General features: G+C 44.3%; 2 protein-coding genes across 2 annotated transcripts in view; one reads left to right on the forward strand and one right to left on the reverse strand.

Annotated features, from left to right (window-relative positions):
* The window catches only part of Eaf2 (ELL associated factor 2), a 1,192,577-nt gene that overhangs the window by 50,107 nt on the left and 1,119,100 nt on the right, over positions 1–23,370 (forward strand). The window lies entirely within an intron of this gene.
* The window catches only part of Hgd (homogentisate 1,2-dioxygenase), a 50,789-nt gene that overhangs the window by 14,352 nt on the left and 13,067 nt on the right, over positions 1–23,370 (reverse strand). Inside the window, exons 4-9 of the mRNA XM_052158378.1 lie at positions 23,080–23,185; positions 6,598–6,657; positions 4,602–4,693; positions 2,665–2,699; positions 1,755–1,834; positions 1,158–1,257 (exon numbers count right to left, since the gene is read on the reverse strand). Coding sequence (XP_052014338.1) covers positions 1,158–1,257; positions 1,755–1,834; positions 2,665–2,699; positions 4,602–4,693; positions 6,598–6,657; positions 23,080–23,185 — 473 coding nt within the window. The remainder of the gene's footprint in view (positions 1–1,157; positions 1,258–1,754; positions 1,835–2,664; positions 2,700–4,601; positions 4,694–6,597; positions 6,658–23,079; positions 23,186–23,370) is intronic.

Consider the following 23,370-nt stretch of genomic DNA (forward strand, 5'->3'; position numbering starts at 1 on the left):
AAGAGTGGGTGGCGAGCAGGATGACAGACGGCCCACCATGGCTCCAGCTGCCTCTCTGCTGCCTCCCACCTTCCTCTGAATATTTGGATCCCCAGGGGAGTGACCAGAAGGCACATGCTGGCCTGTCCTTGTTGCTCTGAAAAGCTGGTGACAGGGAAAGAATGAACTGGGAGGTAAGGCCCAAGCTAAAACCAGGGGCTGGATTTCTCCAGCTCTCTCCAAGAGAGGCTTGAGAAAACGTGCTCCCCAGATCTTCCCTTCCTTCTTGTGTGTCCTCCCTTCAGCTGTTGGAAGCCTAGGGGTGGGAGAGCTTGCCTGGAAGTTTTAATATATCTCACGTGTGTGTGTGTGTGTGTGTGTGTGTGTGTGTGTGTGTGTGTGTGTGTGCTGTTGTTTCCAGTTCCCGAATAGAATGTAGCAATACACTTTCACTGTTAAGTGTATGGATTTTGTGATGTGTGCTCAGAAGGGATGCGACGTTCAAAGGTCACGCGTCACCCAGTCCAGTCCATATTTCCACGGCAATAGAATCCAGGCCATTTTTATGTCCGGAAACACATAGCTCATTGACTTAAGAAAACATTATTCGCAAAGCTTATTCTCATCTGCATACATTTGCCTAAGCGGTTCCCTTTCCTCTTTATTTCTCTTTAATATGCCATCAACAATTAATTGAATCTCAGGGCCAAGGAGCTCAGTTGGTAAAGTCTTGTCTAGCAGGAAGCCCGGAGTTTAGTGCCCTGCACTGCATGGGACAACAATAATACCAGGAAGAAATCCAAGGCTGTTCTTAGCTAGAGAGAGTTAGCGGTCAGCCTGGGCTATGAGACTTTGACTTAAAGAAAAAAAAAGAATTTAATCAAATCTCAGATCTCCTCTTTGGTAAAGCTATTTTTCATGACCCTCTTTTGCATCCCTTGTAATATAAACATCTAACCAGAAACCCATTAAATGCCTTTATTGCCATTGTTCTGTCTTACTTTTTTTTTTAGAGAAGCTTGTACTAGATTGGTTTGGGTCATTGTTGTTCATATATTTTGTAGGCAGGCACTTGGTCTAAGGCGGTTGTCTGGAGAGGGAAGTTGAAGTTTGAGTGTGAGAACTAGGAAGAGATGGGAGGAGATGCATTTCAAGCAAGGTTTGGGGTGAAGATTTACCGATGGGTCCCAGGTCAGGTAACTCAAAGTGGGCACCATAGACCTCCAGGATGTAGCCCCTGGTCTCCTCGAAGACATCAACGCTGAATCGCATTCCTCTCTGGAGGACAGAAACACAGCACACCCTCATCAATCATATTCTTGTAGTTATATGCAGAAATAAAATGCTTGTGTTTCCAAATATGCTGTTCCAGGTAAGCAGATTAAAGAAGGGTCACAAAGGAAAAATAAAATCTAATTCCTAATCATACCAATAATTAATGTCTTCTTGGGTCCAGAGATAACAGCAGCTTCCAGTTAGCCAAAACTCAGTATATTTGTGAAACACCTCCACCGCTTCCTGTCTCTGCCACAGCCTTAAGCAGACTACAAACGTTTAGGGAAAGGACGTGATAAACACTCTCTGCTTTGGGGTGGTGTGCTATATTAAACAAAGCAGGCACTAAGCCTTACCCTGAAGCCTTCTGTATCACTCTGACTCCTCCCTGTTGCCCAGACATGACAGAGACATTTTAGTGTTGGAAATAGCAGGAGCTGAAACATCTGATTGCTCCCAAATTAGGGAGAGGCAGTGGGGAGAGGGCGCTCATTACCAACCTGAATGACGCAGATCTCATTGGGCTGCAGCAACATCTTGCCAAACTCTGTGTAAATCAGAAGCCTCCCTTTCTGAGGAACTGGGGGAGGGAGGGAAAGACAGTGCAGTAGTGAGAAATCCTGTACAACAGAGAACCTGAGAGCTTAAGGCTTGTATTTGCTTATTATTGCAAATGAGGAGTCCTTCACTGGGTCTCTTGGGGGGTAAACTATATTCTGACAATGTCAGTTAGCTATTTTACTGCCTACAAGATTTTGAAAATTCTTCAAAATCTCTATCTTCTCTCCCACTTTGAGGAGCTTGTATATGTATATATACACTTTTGTGAATTGACCTGAAGGGCTATAGATATAGCATAGGAACATTCTTTTCTGATATTTCAGCCAGAATGCTAGCATATGCATGTCAGCTGACTCCATGGAAATATTCACTCCCGAATGATAATACTAAGCACCACAAAGCCTCTCACGGGCCTTGCGTTTTAGACAGTCTCATTACATTTGTCCCTGAATCGAGGTCGTTGATGGCAAATGGGCTTTCATTCGGAGAGTTTAAATGCAAATAAAATTTCCCAATAAGTTACTCACATGTTAGGAACATCATTTCATTCAGCTGCCAAGATCTCCCGAGAGAGAGAGAGAGAGAGAGAGAGAGAGAGAGAGAGAGAGAGAGAGAGAGAGAGAGAGGCCCACAGGCAGAAAGCCCAGAACATACATTGGACACTGAGGTATGCTGGGAATCTCTTCCAGACCACCAGTGGCGGCTGGACCCCACTCTTGTAGATGGTCCTCCATTTAATGAAACAGATAGGAGAATGCAGGCAAATAAAATACAAAAACAAAACAAAACAACCAACTGGAATATAGGTTGGGGCTAGGGACCAGTCAATCTTACCAATCAGGAACTTACCAATCAGGAAATCCCCATCTGAATTGTAAAAACATCTGAAATGTACAGAATACTTTATGTGATTTTCAACTTTAACACATTCTGGACAAGTTTATTCATTTCACAAATTATTATTTAGTGCCTACCACGAACCAGGTGCTGGGTCTAAAGTGATCAGCAGAAGCCTCTCTGTGGAGCTTGGGGTCTGGCAGGCTCTGACAGGAAGCACACAATTGCGGACCGCCATCACTGCGAAACACACTGGTGCTTCGAAAGGCAAGTTCAGGGGTGTGAAGGAATAGGGACCTGCTCTGGTTTGGGGAGACAACGAAGGCTTCCTGCCTACTGATGAGGCTTTGGACAAGAGATTTCAAGGTATCTTCTAGGCAAGAGGAGAAACTCCTGGCAAAAGAAATAGCATGTTCAGATGCTCTAGAGCAAGGAGCCTAATGGGGCAGCTACAGAGAAATAAAGGGAGGCCAATGTGGTGTATGTGGAATGGGTGCGTGCGTGCGTGCGTGCGTGCGTGCGTGAGTGGGGGATGACCTCATACAAGGCTGGACCCAAAGAGAGGTCTCCAATGCTTCCTATAGTGCTGCGATCTCGGCCTGGATACATGACTCAGAAGTGGGCCAGCAAGGGAGGAGTTAGGACCAGCAAGGCTCTTCAGTTAAGAGCCCTTGTTTGTTGCCTAAAGAAGCCAAATTCTATTCTTAGCCCTACCATGCTGTTCACAACTGCCCCTATCTCCAGAGCCAGCGGATTCAGCACCCCTTTCTGGCCTCTACAGGCTCCAGGCACACATGGCGTAGATATATAGGCAGGCAAAATATCGATAGGCATAAAGTAAAATATAAATAAAAACAATCTTTTAAAAGTTGAATAGCAGCCGGGCAGTGGTGACGCACGCCTTTAATCACAGCTCTTGGGGGGCAGAGGCAGGCGATTTCTGAGTTCGAAGCCAGCCTGATCTACAGAGTGAGTTCCAGGACATCCACATAAATCCATTAAGTCAGCAAGATCAGAATTCAGCTCCAGGAACCAACAGTGTAGTCCAGGGCAGTGGTTCTCAACCTTCCTAACCGTGCCACCCTTCAGTACAGTTCCTCGTGTTGTGGTGAGCCCCAACCATAAAATTATTTTGATGCTACTTTATTTTTGCTACTGTCATGAATCATACTGTAATGTAGATCTGATATGTAGGATATCTAAGATGTGACCCCCCAAAGGGGTCGGGAACCATAGGTTCTCAACCTCTGTTCTAGAGGTCGAGTGCAAATCTGCCTTCATGGTCTGCTTTCCAAAGAAAAGGCAGGGATATCATTTATTTTTTTTTAACAAAACTAAACAAAACAGAACAGAATATAGGGTCCAGTAGCACAGCCCAGCATGTAAAGGCATCTGCTACCAAGGCTGAGAATCTGAGTTTGATCCCTGGGACCTACACGATAGTAGGAGAGAATCGACTCCTCAAGCTATCCTAATTTGTACACACAGGAGCTGGGACATGCAGCCCCCTTATAAACCTCAGTATATAAACTAATCAATGTGCAGTAACATTAAGCTTACAGTGAGCGACTACCTATTAGCAAAAGCCAAGTCTGCTTCTTTGCCTTCACAACCGCTCATGCAGCATGACTTTGGACCTGCTAGGGATCCTTGGAAATTAATTCTATTTGTCCCCAACCTACTGACTTGAGTTGCTCTGTCATTACGAGGCCCTAACCTCTCCTTTCTGCCTACACTGTTACCTGACATTCTTATCTATGTCACAAGAGTCTGTCAAAAGAGAAATACTTATTTGTTATTATCAATAAGTGCATATCGGCATTTCTCGGAGAGGAAAACAATTATAAAAGAACAGTGTCTGCTCATGCATGACTTTATTCTGTCTTCACTCTCTGGCCAACAGGCACTAGGGGATAGGTATATCATGCCCCAACAATTGGGCCTCTTACCTGTTCTCCATGGAGGAGTTACACAGGAAAATATGGACAGCAAGCCCATTGTTAGACTTGATGTCTCCTGCTCCGCATAAGGTGTGCAAGCCCTAGGAGAGGGATGACAGAATGGGTAGTGCTTCAGAGACTGAACCCGGCCCCTGGCTCCTGAGAGCCATGAAGCAAGGTTCTGTATTCTTCCCTTTGAGAATGTCCTAGGGGACATTTGGGACCGAGGCTGCCTGAAATGTGTTGACTTACACTTGGTAGGCTGTGTCTCATCCTAGATGATAGCTGGGACCTTGTCTAAACTCCCCTGATGGCCACATCAGATGAACTTAGAGCATGAAGTCATTTCTTTAAATGAACTCAAGACGGACATTTCATTGTGACTAAGAGAAATCTTCAGGAAGGAGGAGATATCTGGTAGAAGGATTTTGTGCGGAGAGGGCCTGAAGTTTCGCCTGATATTTACTTCAAGTCTACACATCCCTGGGAGCATGAGGAAGGCCAGGCCACTTTCCCCAGAGCATAGCAGAGGAAGACTTTGTGACTGAATTCAAGTCCTTCTGCTATGGGACCAGATGATTCACAGTGCAAGAAGCCCTGACAAGGCGGTCTCAGGGGAAGGGGTGAGCAGAGACTTCTTACAACATCACTCTGCCCCAAACATGCAGGCAGGATGCAAACCCAGAGAGGGTTCTGCTCCTCAGACATCCATAGCTCTTGCAGAAAGCAAGTTTCTTCTTCTTCTGTCCCTTAATGGATCAGCTCGAGGTTTACTGAAGTGAGTCTTCACAAGGTATGGGGACACTTGTAAGGATAAAGGCTTCAAGGTGATTTAAACAGTTTGGGCTATAACTGGGCCCCTGGAGTGCCCCTAAGTAAAGCCAAGCGAGCCAAGCTGGCCTGAAGAACTCTGCTCTGTGCTCTTGGAGCACTGCTCCTGGCAGCCTCAGTCCCTTCACCCACACACGTCTTGCTGTGGGCACAGGTGTGCCCGTACTGCCAGCATTTGCAGCTATCAAGAAGGCCTGCTGTTAGCCGGTGCTCCTCTGTCTGCCACCTGAGGCGATGCGTCTGAGCCCTGAATCCCTTTCAGGGGCTTCAAGTTCTCGGATAGGAACATATATCTTTGTACTTATTTTTACTCATCTGTGTGAAATTTATCATTTCTTTCCAGTGTTATGAATGCAGTGGCAAGCCACAGCAGTGGCACAAGTGCCTGTCACTTTGTCAGTGACTGGGACATTTTCATATCATACATCACAGGTATCTCAAAATATCATTTGGGCTCATACTATAGTGATTGGATTTTCACATAGGTCTTATGATCTAGTACATTAACTAGGAGGCATGTTTATAACTATGAAACAAATACTATCAATTTTTTTGAAATATTTTTATCATTGTATTTCAACGTAACTGTCCGTTTAATTTGATGTAATTTATTTTACCCTGTCAAACCCACAAGCGTGGTGGCCCATAGCAGTAGTTCCAGTGCCTGGGATTGAGGCAAGGGGACTCTCAGGAGTTCAAGGTCAACCTGAGCTGCAAGAGGAGAGCCCATCTCAACCAAACCAACCAACCAACCAACCACCCAACCAACCAACCAAATGCCCGCCCCCATACACCAAGTAGGGGGGGGGGAACCCAACAAAATACATGAATGCATAAATAAACAGGTTTCTCCAAATCATCAAAGGCATCATGGATCAAAATGGTTAAGACCCATTCTAACCCAGAAAAGAGGTGCTTGAAGAGAGGGAATATTTATCCTCATTGGCCTTTCTGTGAGTTATAAAGCTCCTGGGTGCCCTTTGGTGTCAGGAGCCATATGGTGCCTGTATGAAGGCATCCCTCAGCCAGCCCCCATGCCACACACAGGTGGCTTTGTCTCTGCCACCTCCGCCTCCGGTTTAGGCTGCTGCCCAGCATTCAGACTGCAGATGGCGAGATCACTCACCGCAGGACAGAGGAGGGCAGTGGGAAGGCATGGAGAATATTGACTTACACTCACAAAGTCCACTTTCTTCTGAGATGCTTTTGGAATTTCAAATGGTTTCCATCTAAGCTGGAAAAAAATACCAATACAGGAAAATGACTTCATAGCGGGGAGACCATAGGTTTATTAAACAGATTCAGTAACAAAGGAGAAAACGGACAACTGCTCCCTCTTCAAGGTTCTGCCCATTTGTGATTTTGTTATCTTAGAACTAATGATTATCTATCATTTCTTTAAAGTGGTTCTCTCTCTCTCTGTGTCTGTGTGTATGTGTGCATGTGTGTGTGTGTGTGTATACTCTAGGAGTTTATGACTGTGTGTATATGTGCTAAGGAGTGTGTATATACACTGTATGGGTGTGTATGTGTGTATGCTGTGGGGATATGTCCTCTCCTTTTCTCTTTCTCCCTGTCTGTTCCTCCCTCCATCTCTGTCTGTCTTTCTCTGTCTCTGTTTTTTGTCTCTCTCTGTGTGTGTGCTGTGCTGTAGGGGTGTGTGTTTAATATGAATATAAAGTGTCTTTGTTCCTAGTCCTTCCAATTATAAAAATGAAGCCAAGCCACCGCTCCCTCTCTCAGAAGGTGTTTCTTTTAACATTTTGCTCAGGCACATCTGTGAGTTTTGACTGATGCCGCTTTCATGCTATTTATAATCAGCTGTCTTTCCTGGCAAGCCAGCTCCGCTGTGTGGGCTCCTGACACTGCAGGGGAAGGTTCTACTTCTGCTTCCAGCCCTTGGAGTTTTGAATTATTTCCTTAAGAGAGAGAAATGCGCATCCAGCTGAGACTGGATTTGGTAAATGCAGTGCCCGCTTCGGTTTCTTCCCCAAACCTTGCGTTTGTCCCCAGGCTGCCCAATGGCTCGCTTTAAATTGCAATGATCTTTAATTCAATAATGAACTGATCTAAGGAAGTGGGGAGAAAAATCAGCAGGCGCAGGCCCTGCTCAAAGCACCAGTGCAGTGTTTATTAATCAACCCGGCCCGATACAGCCAGTCTGGCAGCTCATTTGCCCAGAAGCCCAGAGCACATCTGGAGTGACCTGCATCCCAGGGCTAGCTCCACTGGCTGTTCCGCCTGGCGAAGGCTGGATGGGCAGGGTCTCCCTCCATCCAGGTGCTACACTCTGCTCAGTCTATATTTTGAGAAGGCAGCCAGAAGGAAAAAAAGAGCAAAGGGAAGGGGCTGCCGGGCATATCACACAGTCGGGCAGTATCCATCGCTTCTTAAAGGCAGTGGGGACGATGACATTCTGAGGCCACTACAAAGCGATGCAGAATGTGGGTTTGAAAAAGACCGCCGGAATTGTGCTTCAGAATGCAGCAAATACTTCAGGTGTGATTCTGTTCATTATGATACCTCTTGGGTCACAAGGGGCAAGGATCTAGAAAGGGCTTCCAACCCTTGACATACATGTGGGACATTTTGTGCTGGCTAATTCTTTGCTGTAGGGTTGCCCCATGCATAGAGAGATACTTAGCACTATCCCTGGCTTCTGCTCACAAGATACCCATTATATTCCTTCATGCTGTAGTTATCTAAAACAATGCCCCCCCCCATTGTCAAAACATCCCCCTATCTCTTCAAGTCAATATCCTGCTGAGAACTACAGACCTAGCAGAAAATTCACTTGACAGCAGGAAGGGCCATAGCTCAGCACTGAGTATGTAGGGTAGTATGTGTGCCGACCAAACTCAGAATTCTGTGCATGCAGAACACATGTTCTACCACAGAGCTACATCCCCACCCAGGTACTGCTGCGGCTTTAAGGGGTGCCCATGGTCTATTACTAACCACTGCCTACTGCCCCTGCCACCGAAACAGTGGAGAAAAATCACCTGAAAAAGAGTCATCATTATAGATTTCCCAGAGGAAGATATTTAAGTATCAGGTCAATCGTTACCCTGGCAACCATTCAGGGCTAACCAGAGATTCTCAACCCTGGATACTCATGAGAATCAACTGGATGGACCTTCAAACCAAGACCAAATTAAATCAAAACCTCTGGAAATGGGACCTAGGCACCAGCGTTTTTCACGCTGTGATTCGGTGACTACTGCATGGCTGAACCAAGCACACGCCTATCTAGTCAATCAAGCAATAAACCATCCAGCCAAACCAAACTGTGCCATCTCAAGCTAGACACGGTGGTTGCAATGTTGACTTTCAGTAGCACTGATTTTTAAATAATACAGGCTTAAGAGTTAGTAAATCTAAGGGGGAAAGGGCAAGGAGATATTTAGGAAGGAGATCTCTCTCTTTCTCTGGGCAACTCTCTGTCTCTCTCATACACTCACACATAGAGGGAGAGGGAAGGGAAGAAGAGGAGGGGGAGAGCGCAGGTGAGAGTGAATTGCTACTGGCTGCCTAGCTGTTGCTCTGGGACACCTGTGCAATCTGCCTAAAGGTTAGATATCTGTTGTGGGTAGAACTGAAGCCCCGCCTCGCAGAAAAGAGGCTCTTCTGTGAGAGGGAAAAGCTGAGCGAGAGGCCTGAGGGGTTGTCAAGGTCTGCTGTTCAGTTTTCCAAAGTCTTCCGTAGTACTCCAGGCCACAAGGAGAGGGAGGCTGAGGTGGTGGGTGAAAATACAGCCACATGCTGACGCAGGAAGCCTGCCATCAGTGGGGCCCACATTCTAGGTGAAGCAATGGCCCTGAGGAGCTTTTCTTCACCAATATAAAAATGATTGCCTTCCAATGACAGATGATACAGGGAGAAGAATAATGTCTCTGTTGGGTCTGATGGCACTGGATTACCCGGAGTTCATGTTCAGATTGTAAAGTGCCTATCTCAAAAGGGATGATAAAGATGCTGAAATCATTCTGATAAGCCCCGAATCCACAAGAGGAATTCAACTGCAAGAGATTTTGGTCCGGAGCCCCGATGTGATATTCTGGTGAATGTGAAGGGGGCAGACAGAAATAGTCCTTAGCGTATAGTACAGGACATTCCCTGCTGAGGCCTCAGAGGCCCTGCCTGAGAGACCAGATCTTTTGGGCTCAGACTCCATCTTAGAGAACCTGAACTCTAAGTTGAACTTGAGTTAACTAAGAAACTGGAATCTAGCACCAGTTCCCAGGCTACCTCCCAACAAGACCTAGTACCAGTTTCTAGGTTACTCCCTGACAATCTGCACCTCCAGGTTACAAGCCCGCCCCTGACACTTCACTTCCTAACAACCACCAATCAGAAGGAAAACAAGTTTATGGTTTGGCTCCCAGCACCAGCCAGTTATGTTAAAGGCCATAATGGTCCCCCAATCAGATGTATACCAGGCTAGATATCCCCTTCTTGCCTCTATAAATGCTTGCCTGAAACTAGGCAGGGGGCTCCCTCCCGTTCTTCTGTCAGAAGTGATGGTGTGGCCCAAACTTGAGCTTAATAAAGACTCCTTAGCAGACTTTTGGGGGTTCACGAATGTTTCCTGGTACAACAAGCCTAGTACATTTGCTATAGAAAAGTCACTGTGGTAAACCCAGTCCAAGAAGGCCATGCATGAGAAAACTGGAAGACTTGGCTTTTGTGGGCAAATAATTTCCCCCGTTGGGTGGCTTTTCTTATTGTAACAATGGGGTCATGGGGTCAGGGGACTGGAATCCCATGAGCTCTTAGAGAGGAGCATCTGACAGTGAAAGAACACTTTGTGACTGAAAAAAAAAATCTCTTTGATATGGACTGTCCCTCCCCCCCATACAATACATATATTGAAGCTCTAACTTCCAGTGAAATTCCTTGGGGGATTTCAATGGTAACTAAGGTTAAATTAAATAATAAAATTGGTGTTTTAGGAGTGGTGGCTTAAGAAGAGTTAGGATTCAGGCACTTGGGAGACGGGAGGCAGGAGGATGGAAAGTTTTACAACCCTGGGATACAGACAAAGGTCTTTTGAAAGAAAAAAGAATTGAAACCAGCGTGCCAAGACAGCAAGTCAAACAATTACCTCATTTCCAACAAATAGAAGAAGAAAGGCTGTGTGAGGACACAGGGAAGATGGCCCGGATATAGATGAAAGAGAGAGTCATTATCAGACATCACCCTCCTCACACCTTGGTACTGGACTCTCAGTCCCCAAACTTTCCTGTTATTTCAGTGACTCAGCAATGGCATGACATGATGCTACAATTTCACAACCATTTATTGTATTCATACTATATACAACCACTGGATAGCCCCTCCCATATGGAATTTAAGTAAGACTTTCAAAAAAACAATGACACGGATTGCAGAGTCTAATACAATATCTAGACTATAGTATGTACCAATGCATATTTATTGAATGGGTAATGAATAGATGAATAAATGTAAGCCTGGAGAACACTGCTTATGAAAGCCCAAATGTTATTTCCAAAGTGTAAACCAACTGCTTTTTATTTTTGCAAATTCTATTGGGGAATAAACTTGTATTCACTGAAAGCAAGGTGGTGAAAGAGTTTGAAGAGTGTTTCTAAGGATGCTCAATGTTTAAATTAAAAATTCTTTAACATTTCCGAAGGAGGGAGACAGAGAATCCCTGTTAACATTTAATGAAAGAGATTTGAAATTCATGCCCAGGGATGTAAAGGAAACAGAAAGAAGGACCCTCAGTATGTCTAAAGTTGGGAGACTGAAGTTTGCCTGGATGCTGTGAAGATGCCTTTCAATACCTTTCAATGTCTCGATTCACCGACACTATCCAAAGCTGCCATGAACTCAGCTACTCTGGGTTACCTGGATACTCTTCACACTGACTGGCTAGGGGTGGGCCTATTATTACAGATTGGTAACATCGCCCAAGAACGTTGAAGTCACTTATCGTAAAACCATGATTATACTGCTTAAGCCAGTGCCAGCGGCAGCTTGTAGTGTTGACTTTTAGACCAAGGAGGGAAGGGGTGGGAACAGATAAAGAGTGACTCACAGAAGTCCTCAGCAAATCTAGCAAGCTCAGGAGAGAAGGAACTAGTTTACGTGGGGAGAAATTAGGCTTTGATGGAGATCCTTGGAGTGATGGGGCAAGAGTGACATTAAAGAGAATCCAAGACATGGTATATTTAGACTTTCTAAAGTCTTTTGTGGGACTTGAAAAAAAAAGTCACCGTGAATGGAAATGTGACTTTGCCCCTGAATGCAAGGCTGAGGATTTTATATTTGTTATCCAGAGTTGTGGTTAATGTGTTAGTCAGCCTTCCATTGTGGTAATGAAATCCCTGAGTCACTTAACTTGTAAAGAGAAAAGGTTTATTTTGGCTCATAGTTTTGTAGGCCAGTGTAAGATTGAGAAGCCCCACGCTTTGGGCCTCTCTCTGCCACAGCCAGAATATCAAGATGGATTTGAGACTAGATCCCCTTCCACTGACCTAACGACCCTACTGCCTAAAAGTTCACCACTGTGTATCGACGATGCCTCTCTGAGAACCAATTCGTTTCATATAGTCCTTATTCAAACCATAGAAAGTGTGTGCCTTAAAAGTTCATACGTGTACTACTGGGCGGTGGTGGCACACACCTTTAGTCCCAGCACTTGGGAGGCAGGGGCAGGTGGATTTCTGAGTTCGAGGCCAGCCTGGTCTACAGAATGAGTTATAGGACAGCCAGAAAAACAGAGAAACCCTGTGTGTGTGTGTGTGTGTGTGTGTGTGTGTGTGTGTGTGTGTGTGTGTGTGTAAGCTCATAAGTGTGGAAATCTTAACCCACGATTAACATGTCAATGAAGTAAGGCTTTGGGTAGATAAGAGGACATGAAGTCATGCAAGTAGGGGCTCCATGGTGGTATTAGAAGAAGAAAGAGCCAGGCGTGCATAGCCGCTCTGTCTCCCCATGACATACCCTTCACATTATGGAGCAGCAAGAAGGACCTCGCCACATACTCTCGCCTGCTTAGACTGCCCAGCCCCTAGACTTCATATTAAGGAATCCTCCATTCTTTATAAATTACCTCATCTCTGTCATTTTGTTACAGTGATAGAAAACTAACTAGGTGGCTTGACAGTTACTCAACAGTAGGACATTTGAACAGTTTGTATGAGGTCCTGGGCTCAATTCGTAGCACTGGAAGGGTGGATATTTAGCCCCTTGAATAAACTTGGAGAATATAGTAACCTCCCAATAAATGTTAGTTGGGCGACTTAATTCTCACAACTCTCTGACATGCTTATAGTTATTGTCTTTTTTTTTTTAAATCCTTTAGGTTAGCACACAGAAATGTAGTTGGTTGTGATATTTACATACATATTTACGATGTTTGCACCGTTCATCGCCCCCCTTTAAGTGCTCATCCCCATCCTGCTAGTGCTCGCCTCTTACCGTGCTTCCTCTGTAGCCATGAGAGCATGGATGGCTTAGAGCAGTTCAATTTTCCCCACTGAAAATGGCACTAATGTTTGACTCCTTAAGTATTTTGTTATCAGCCCCTGTTTTGATTTATTTTCCAAACTATTCCTTATCTCCTTGGTCCTAAACCCAGGTCTTTTCCATTTAATGGTCTTTCAAGCTGACCCTTATTTTCTGCTTCTCTGGTGCTGGGACGCCGAGTCCCAGTCGGACTCCTAGAACACTAACCCAGCTAAAGATCTTCAGTCTTAGTATCCCTGCCCAATCCCCTGGAGTTAACTCACTTATACGAAATTTATCAAACACGATTTTATACTAGGTTTGGAGGTGATAGTCTCTGTACTCAAGGAACGTATTACAGAAGACCCCGAATCGTGAAGATTCCTCGAGTAGGAAAATACACAGATAGTGGAAATGACTTTGAAAGAGATATGTAAACAGAAACATTCTTTCAGGAATACATCCTGGCACAAGGCCCATTTGACATCTATATACATGGAAATAAGAGATACAAGCAGAGAAATCACTTGGATTGCAGACAGCTCCAATATCTTTCCGAGGAGTGAAATGTAAGTTGATAGAGATGAACTATATAAAAGAACAAGCAAGCTGTCCCAAAAAGGGCCGCACAAGGCCATGTGCACTGCAGTGCTGGCCACTGCCAGCAGATGCATTTAGGGAAATGCAATCCTGTCTATTTATAGGATGGTGAGATCTGAGCTACCAGGGAAGACATTCAACAAATATTCCCAGGTTTTGGAAATATGTATGTGCTAGGTGGTGCAGACCAGAGAGAGACCCTGGAGACATAAGATCCTCTCAGACACCCTGAGAAATGCTCAAGACTTCAGTGGAAGAAAACAGTGTTTATATTTAAGACCAGCTTTAAATTATTTGTGAGAATTTGATAAATTGATGTTTATAAGAAAAGAGAAAATTCCAGGAAGACAAGAAAGTATAAAATATTAAAGCAAAAGAACTGAGCACATTTTCCTGGACTGATGACAGTCCAAGTACCAAACAGGAGGCTAGCAGGAAGTAGAGCAGTGGTTCTCAACCTGTGGGTCGTGACCACATTGGCAGACCCTTGTTTTAAGGAAATAGCTAAATTATGATTCGTAACAGTGGCAAATGCTGGGAGAGTATATTACGATTCATAAGAGTAGCAAAGTTGCAGTTATAAAGTAGCAACAAAAATGCTATGGTTTGGGGGGGGGGTGGTCACCACAATATGAGGACCTGCATTAAAGGGTCAAGGAAAGAAAGGAGAAAACCCAGAGATATCTCAGAAGAAATTTCTAGAGGACTTCCTAAAATGTGATGCATTCTTCAATTTTTTAAAGTGAGCTAGAAAATTCCTCCATTGTTCAAGGAATTCTTCAGACTCAGGCATTTTTCATTCCTTGTGTATGTGTGGCAAAGAGAATCCATCAAAAGGGAAATTCACTAGTTGATATTTGGAAGGAAAGGATGAGGAAGAGTATTATGGTCTGGATTGTCCTCCCTCATTCATAGGTCCTTATCCCCAGAAAGTGCTAGACACATTTATTTGTTTGTCATTTACTAACTTGCTTTGTTTGTTTGCTTGTTTGTTTGTTTGTTTATAAGATAGAGTCTCATGAAGCAGTCTTCAAACTCAGGATCCTCCTGCCTCTGTCTCCTGAATGCTGGGATTGTGAGCATGTACCACCATGACCAGCTTGGGTAGAATCTTGACAGAATACATAAATTATAGTGAGGTCCTTGAGGGGCGGGATTGGTAGTTGAATATGATTTGAGCTCTTACAAGAACAGGCACAAAACAGAGGTAAGAAGACCAAGGAGCAAACTAACCTCTGCAAGCACAGTAGAAGAAACCCACATTAGTCTCTGGAACAGAGCTCTTAGAAAGTAATGCCATAGATCTGCTTTGGTTTTGTTATGGAATCCTCAGCAAGCTACAGCAGAGAGGAAAGGGAAGACAAAGAGAAAGGAAAGGGAAGAAGAGAAAGCAGGGAAGAGGAACATCCTAGTCCCAGGAGATGGCCACAATGAGGAGGTGACAGTCTAGTTCAGAACCTGGAGAGCACTGATTTTATTGGTTTTGAGTCACTGTAATGTCATGGTACCCAGGAAAGGACAGAGGTTTAGAAACAAAAAAGGCAGACCAGCATACGTGCGTTTAAGTGCTGGGAAGACTCACACACAGACACACAGACACACAGGCAAACACATACACACACACATACACACACACATACACAAGCACTTGTGCGCATGCACACACACACACACACACATACACTAGATAAATTTTATTTTTAAAAAACATATCTACCAACTGAAGTATAAGATATGGAAAAAGGCACAAAATATAGATTTTAAAGACTAAAAATAAAACTATTATACTATGAGCTAATTAAAGTAGTTATAAGCAAATAATGGTTTAAAATTATAAATATTCAGTTTCCCTGCTCCATTCCTCCATACTCCACGGAGAGTAATTCTGACTTGGATATTCTCACTGGAGCTCCCTGAACTTCAGACTCACCATGGGAGGGGAAGGTGTGTGACTAACACCATTTCCTAGATGCAGGAGGTAGAGTGTAGAGACGCTGAACCAAGAACAAGTGGAAACAGGGGCAGCCAAGAGAAGGAGAGAAAAGATCTCAGCTCAGAAAGGGTTAGATGCTCTAGATGCTGGGTAAAACTGAGGAAGGGCGTGTTTACAGAGTGAGGCTTCAGGACATGTATTAGATATTTGTTAATGTTTTTAGGAGATCAGGTAAGGATTGACATGGCTTTCAACTACTTTTGGTACCTGGTTGGTGGAACTCGGGACTTACCTACTCATGCGCATGTACAAGGAATAAAGTGAAAGGAGTGAGCAGAACCACTAGATCTGGTTGATTCTGCAGCGATGCTTTTATGAAAGCTTTAAATAAAAGCCTGCTGTTTGTGGGGATAAGGCCTAACATGGCGATATAGTCCTGTCTGCTAAAGTAACTGAGGCAGAGGATTGCCCCAGCCCAGACAGGGCAAATGTAATCGGTCTTCAACTCAAGGACACATAGTAAAAATGGGTGGGGAATATTTCTTTTCTTTCCCCTCCTTCCCTCCCTTCTCCCTCTCCCTCCCCCTCACTTCCTTCCCTTTTTTTTTTTTTTTTTGTTTCTTTGTTTTGTTTTGTTTTGTTAGGGCTTCATTATATAGCCCATTATGGACTTAAACTCACAATCGTGCTTTCTCAGCCTCCAGAGTATAACCTATATATATATACCTATATATACCTATATATACCCCTATATAGGGGTAAACCCTAGTCAGGGCAGGCAACTTACATAGGATGAAGGAGTAAACAGGAGATAAATTGGATGTGAGGAATAACTTATTTTCTTAAAATGTCTGTCAGGACTAGGGGATATGGTACACATTTAGAATGAATGAGACTCAGGTTCATTGTGCAAAGAGGAAGAAGAGGAGGAAGAGGAGGAAGAGGAGGGTAGGGGAGATGATGCCACCTGATTGTAAAGAAAGAGCTGGATAAAAGAGGCAGAAAGGCCTACGGTATCCCTGGAGGAAAGAGACTGTGAATGTGGCAAGATCTGGAGAGTTGGACAAGTTCGGCAGCAAAGGTTCTGGGAGGATTTACTGTTTGGCAGCATTTCTGATAATTTGCATGTTCTGGGACAGAATGAATTCTGTGATGCGACCTTTAATTAATTTGGAAATAATTCTCACATGGTCCAAATCATACTAGTTGAAAACCAGGTGGTACTTCCCCTAGCCCAAGTTTTAACTGTGTCAAACATCTGACAATCAAAAGCTAGGGATCATAATAAGAAAAATAAATATTGAGAGACTGACTTCTAAAAAGGACCGCTGACTCAGAATGCAAGCTGGAATCTGTAAACTTGAACTGGATTTAGATCTGCTCATGAAATTATGAGATTTCATAAGTTGGGGGGAAGACACAATAAACAAAATTAGTCATACTTTTTATATGCGATATCACTGGACTGAACTAACTACCAAAGGTTGAATTTAAGAACACCCAAGAGGTCCCATTAATTCTGAGACGCAGGATCAAATATAAATTAGAGAATGTGGAGGCTGTGGTCTTCTGTGAAGTATCAAGGATGACTGTCACGACTGCCTATCCCATGATGCTCTCTGTAGGACTGGGGTTAGATTAGAGGCAGTATTATTTCTTGAATCTTCAAAGTCTCAAAGATCTTTAATGCGGGAAGCTGGTGAAGGTACTGATGTATTAAATTTGGGCTTTGACAGGTAAAGACACACCTATCAGAGAGGCTTCAGCCAGCAAGGGCTGTCAGATAGAAACCTAAATATAATTTTCCCAGAGTTCCTTCAAGAGAGCCTGGAGTACATATTTGGAAAAGGTTATGAAGGGGAAGTGATGAATGCAGAATGCTGTGGTTAATTAATGAAGCGTAAAATTGGAAAGAGATATTAACTTGTCAAGGAGTAAATGAAGACAAAAGGCTAGAGATGTACAAGAATACCCAGGGTGTACATCACGCAAGGGAAGCAGATGGCAGGTAACACGGGTCAAGACAGTGGTTAGCTGCTATTTCCATGGCTCTGGTGTCACAAAGGTGCTGTGGAATTTTGAGGCATGTCTCTCCCAGTGTGTGAGCAGAGGAGATCCTAGAGGAGAAGACTGTTTGCTCACTGCCATATACAAAGTGTTCGAGGAATGCAGAGCAGGAACAAGGTCGCCAGTTCAAGAAGGAAAAAACACAATGTCAAGTCAGGCTTGATTGGTGGCGCATGCCTTTAATCCCAGTACTCCGGAGACAGAGGCGGGAGGATCTCTTGAGTTCAAAGCCAGCCTGGTCTACAGAGTAAGTTCCAAGACAGCCAGGGCTACACAAAGAAACCTTGTCTCAAAAACAAAAGCAAAGCAAAAAACAAACAAGAGAAAGAAAAGCCACCATGTGGTGTTAAAATGGAAACCACAGAAGAGGCAGGGAGCCAGTGAGTTGGGGGTCTAAGAAGTGGCATCAAATTCCAACACAGCTGTCCCGGTTTCTCGCCATTGACTCAAACTCTTATTAAACATAGTAGCTGGAACATCTTTGTAAAATGTATGCAAATTAGTTATGAAATAATGATTTAGCCTATGTAGCTGAAGTCCACATGATTCTTGCCTAGGACAAGAGGCATCCACTTTCAATTTAATTAATTCCTACATCAGTTGAGGTTTTAGAATTTAAATACTTGTAAAGGAAGACAAGGCCAGGTGTGGTGGCACCTGCCTATACGCCTATACGCTTAGAGAGGCAGGGGCAGTAGGATCATGACTTTGAAGCCATCCTGAGAGAAACACACACACACACACACACACACATACACCAGAGACAGACAGACAGACAGAAACAGAGGAGGTAGGGAGAGAGAGGATCAAATTAGAATTCTATTTGACATAAGGTTAATTTTAAAATTCTGATATGTACCAAATTTTATGACTGAGACCAAAGTGGTAAGAGATAGGAGCTAACAGAATTTAATTCAGAACCAGTAAAATAACCAATGAAAACCATGACTTAAATCCAATCACAGTGATGACCAGGACCATGGAGCCCTATTTTACACACCAATTTTTGTAACCCCAAATCAATCCAGACATGACCCCAGCTCTCCTTATGGACTGTCCTTCAGTCTCCAGAGTGTCTCATTCGGTGTCATATTTGACCCCTCCCCATCTACAGCTAGTGAATGCATTTCTTCCCCTGTGTTTATTTAGGAAGACTGTCAGCTCTCCTATCCGGGCTGCAGGTGATTGTGTTTTTTTTGGCTAGCACCTGTTATGGATGAGTAAACATTTTATGACAGAGATCTGCTAGTCTTTACAGTTGGGGTTTCTCACATTCTATGACATGTGACCCGTACTTTAAAATAACCTTAAGAAGGGATGTAATCACATGAAGCAAAGTGCAGCACCGTCGTCATGGAAACAACAGGTAGTAAGAGTCGGTGCCCAAGTACCTTATACCTCATCCTTGCAGAAGGTTGCCCTAGTATTTTCCTTAAAGATCAGATTTAAAACCTACCCTGCCCCTAATAAAGTCATATGAAAAAAGTAATGGCCCCACTGATGCCCACCCAGCTACACACCAGACTATGATGCCGCACAAAGGTTTGGATGACGAAGCTGCTGCCTGGTAATGTGTGCATGTGCGACCCTGGAGCTCCCAGCCCGGCCCATCCCATTTACCACAAGGTATGTATGGGACCATGACCTTCACAGACACACTGCTGTAGTCTGCCCAGGAAACACGCCCTGTATGCCTTCATTTAGCCTAGCTCAGTGGTTCTCAACTTAGTTTACATAGGAACTTCGTTTTTATGTGTAGCATACACAGAACCGTATATCCTACACTTTATAGGTGATTAAAGAGATTTTCAGGGATAATTTCATCTTGCTCAATTTTCTTCATATTTTTGGTCATTTCATAGCCGCTTTGTTCCTTTGTGTGATAGGAGATTTGGCTCTATTAGAGAAAACTGTCAGAAATATAATTGAGGATTTCCTGTGCCACCTGAATAAAGAATTGGAAACCTCTCTGTGGGCCAAATACCCTCTCAATCCTCCCACGCTGGCATATAATAAGCACCACATTGGCATTTATAAAACCCATAGGTGCCATGCTTCCTATTTTCCTGGAGAAAATAGTCCTGTTGCTAAGCAGACAAGAAACTTGAGGAGAGAGCTAGAGATTCTGAAATTTAACTCTCAGAGCTCAGGAAGAGAAACCCCCAAAGTGATGCTGGGGCAGACTGAGATAAAGCAACAAGCAACTATCTCAGAATCCAGGGCAGGCTCAAACCTGCTTCTTCCTTTCACAGGGAGGGGCCGACATGCCCTTATCTGGGAAACCATCTTGCCCAAGTAATGCCTTGCAGTGTCGTCAAAGGAAAGGTTAACTGTAGAGAGAGGGAAGAGCCAAGAGTCCTTGTCCTGAGTGTAGCACCCTGAGGTTACCTGGGAGAGTTTATCCACTTGCTAGGAATAGCTCTGTCTGCAAAGAAGTTGCGGAATCATCCTTCTGCTTCCGGTAACTTGTGAAGCTGATTTCTAAGCACCTGAACCTGACGGTTGTTAAGTGATCACTCTGCCGCGGCTCCTCCCTCCACACCAACGTTGATCAACTTGCTTCCCTTTCTCCCGACCTCTGTCTCCTGCTAGGCCTGATTTCACTATGCCCATGTCACCACTCATTTAGAGGTCAAACAGTCTGTGTGTGTGTGTGTGTGTGTGTGTGTGTGTGTGTGTATGTGTGTGTGTGTGTGTGAAAGAGAGAGAGAGAGAGAGAGAGAGAAGCACACACGTACATGTGTGCTTCACAAAAGTCTATCTGGGACTGGAGAGATGGCTCAGCAGTTAGGAGCACTGACTATTCTTTTGAAGGTCCTGAGTTCAAATCCCAGGCTCACCACCATCTGTAATGAGATCTGATGCCCTCTTCTGGGGTGTCTGGAGACAACTACAGTGTACTTCCATATAATAAATAAATACATCTTAAAATTTAAAAAAATAAAAAAAGAGTCTGTCTCTCTTAAGAATGAGGCAAGGGCAAGCCAAAAATCCTATTTCACGTGGGGCCCAAATCTGAGGGGTTTGAGTTAGAGACAGCTTTTTCTCCAGTTGTCTGAGAGGAGATGCACAGTAGAGGGCAGGGGGGCATTTGCTGGACCTCTAAACATCACAAAAAACCTGGCTTGAGGCACAGGCTCCGAGTTCTAGCTACACAGCAGGCTGATGCGGGGAGTTCCCAAGTTCAAGATATTCCAGGCTACAGAGTGAGTTCGAGGCCACCCTAGGCAACTTAGTGAAACTGTCTCAAAATAAAGAATAAGAAGAGGGCTGGAAAGATAGTTCAGTGTCAGCTCCCTTGCCTAGCACAAGTGGAATTTTAAGTTCAATTCTCAGTACTAGGATAAAGAAAGTCACACGAAGTTAAGGGTCAATTATTTTGAAAAAAAAAATCCCAATTTAAAAATGACTGAAGTAGATAATATTTTCAGATACATTTTGACCACTCTGAATGCGTCCATTTCTGTCCTTGGCAGACGGGGTGGGGGGCGGGAGGATGCCTTCAAACTGTACTAAGCCCTGTAACCATGGGAAGACATGGAGCAAGGCAAGTAGCAAAATGACTAAACTTTTCTGGCTTTTGCTTTCTAAAAAAACTCCATGCATTTAGAGGAAGTAAATCTGCAGATGTTTTTTAGGAATAGACAAAATATCATGGGTCAAAAAGGAGAAACAAGGTTTCCTTGGACTCTGGGGAGAAGTGAGACAGAAATGTAGACAGTCCTCAGAATGAATATCTATATCTATATCTATATCTATATCTATATCTATATCTATATCTATGAACTCAATTTACTTGAATATAAATTCTGTGGCTCTCAGGGACTGCCACAGCCTGTAAGTGACTTCATCAGGATGGCGTATCCGAGTCGTGTTTTTCCCCTGTTACTTGCCAGGCACTTGTAAACACATTCACACGCACTCTCCTGAACCCTTCCCAGCACCACATGGTCAGTGTTATCATGTTTTATAAGTGAGGCTTCATGGCTCAAGGGCAGCTAGTAAGTAATGGGGCCTGGGATGCAACCCCAGGCCTGTCTTTTTCTCTATCTCTATCCCGGGTAGTCTATCTCACCTGAGCAGAGGCCTATACTTAATCTGCCTTTCCTTTAAGGAGTCCTGTCCATCATAGTATTGGGTCATTGGTACAACTGAGGGTTTAAGAATTATTTATTTATTATATATAAGTACACTATAACTGTCTTCAGACACACCAGAAGAGGGCTTCTGACCTCATTACATGGTTGTGAGCCACCATGTGGTTGCTGGGATTTGAACTCAGAATCTCCAGAAGAGCAGTCAGTGCTCTTAACCCCTGAGCCATCTCTCCAGCAAACTGAGTTTAAATAATGCTGATCAGATGTACCTGTGTGGAGCAGTGGACCAGGCTACCAGACAGAAGAACTGGTAAGGTAGTTAGCAAAGTTTAGAACCCTGATAAAACTCGTAATTGAGAACGGCAGGAGTTCAAACTAGCTCCTGACCAGAATCCTGTCCTAGAGCACTCGAGCATGACACCCCACTAAGAGAACATGTCCACTGGTCACGTAGCATAAAGCCTAGAGTTCTCCATGCTAATGAGGTATTTAGGGGAGTACAGTCAATGGCCATCCTTTCCGAGGCACCCCTTCCTGCAAAAGGCATTTAATTTCTGGTTCAACCTGAGTAAGTGGTATGTATCCTCATCCACCATGAATAAATACACAGTTTGGACAAGCAAGGGCTATCTCCTTCATCAAGGCCCTGGGAGCGGGAAGGGTGTCTTTACCATAGCCTCACCTAGGTCTCTGACAGAGGTCCCTCTGCACTCTTGACACTCAGCCTGAGCTAAGCCTGATTCCAGCCCCTGATTCATCTCAGGCCTGCAGCTCCCCCTGCCTTGTCCCCAACTCTTCCAGGTTCCCAGAAGCCCTCTGGGCGCCCAGGAGGACGGGACCCCTGTTCTCCACTCTTCACGGTTCTCAGTGGTGTCTGGGTACCTTGGAGTTTGAGAGCCACAGCCTCTGTTCCAGCCCCTGCCATTTCTCACCTGGAGAAGCATGGGCGGGGACCCCTATCTTAGACTCCATTTCACCTTCTCTGGGCAGTGTGTTGGTGTCCCACAAACCTAACACCCCAGCAGCGAAGAAGGAACGCCGACCCCCATACCTGAGACAGCAGAAAATGTGACAGACAATTTTCTCAATCCTATACTGGACACCAGGAAGACTCTTTAAGGATGTCGGTATTGAAGGTGTTGTCTATATTCAGTGATAAGTGAAGGGTGACAATGGACCTATGTGCATAAGTCTGAACCACAGCCCTGCCTATCTACAAAAAACAAACAAACAAACAAACAAACAAACAAGAATATTTTTTGTCTTCCTTGTTCTAAGCATACACACACACACACACACACACACACACACACACACACAATCAATTAATACATTTCTAGATTCCTACTCAAAAATGAGTCACAGATATTTCAACACTTACTTTAAAAAGCATTCTAAGTTTTCAATAACTTTGGCCCCAGTCTAAGCACTTCTGTTGACGGCTTTTGAATACACTGGGTGTTTCAGTTTAGGGCGGGCAGGTTACCTGGTTAGGATCAGGGCCAACTTCATCCCAGTTGTGAACGACGTAGCCTTGGTCGATGGACTCAAAGGGCTTGTGAGAAACTGATGGGAGAATCCTATACAGCCAGCTAGGGGGAACAAGGAAAAAAAAAAAAAAACAGAAAGACAAAGCTTTAGATAATGTTCTGAGGGACACAGACTGGCTCTGGAGGTGCCATCAAGAAGTCACTCAACAACCATCTGTGGACTTGGATGTAAGAGGCAAAGGCATAGCCCTTCTTCTCAGCAGCCGTCTCCCGGCTGTAACTGGTCT

The sequence above is a fragment of the Apodemus sylvaticus genome, chromosome 15, assembly GCF_947179515.1.
Source record: "Apodemus sylvaticus chromosome 15, mApoSyl1.1, whole genome shotgun sequence".
NCBI lineage: Eukaryota > Metazoa > Chordata > Mammalia > Rodentia > Muridae > Apodemus > Apodemus sylvaticus.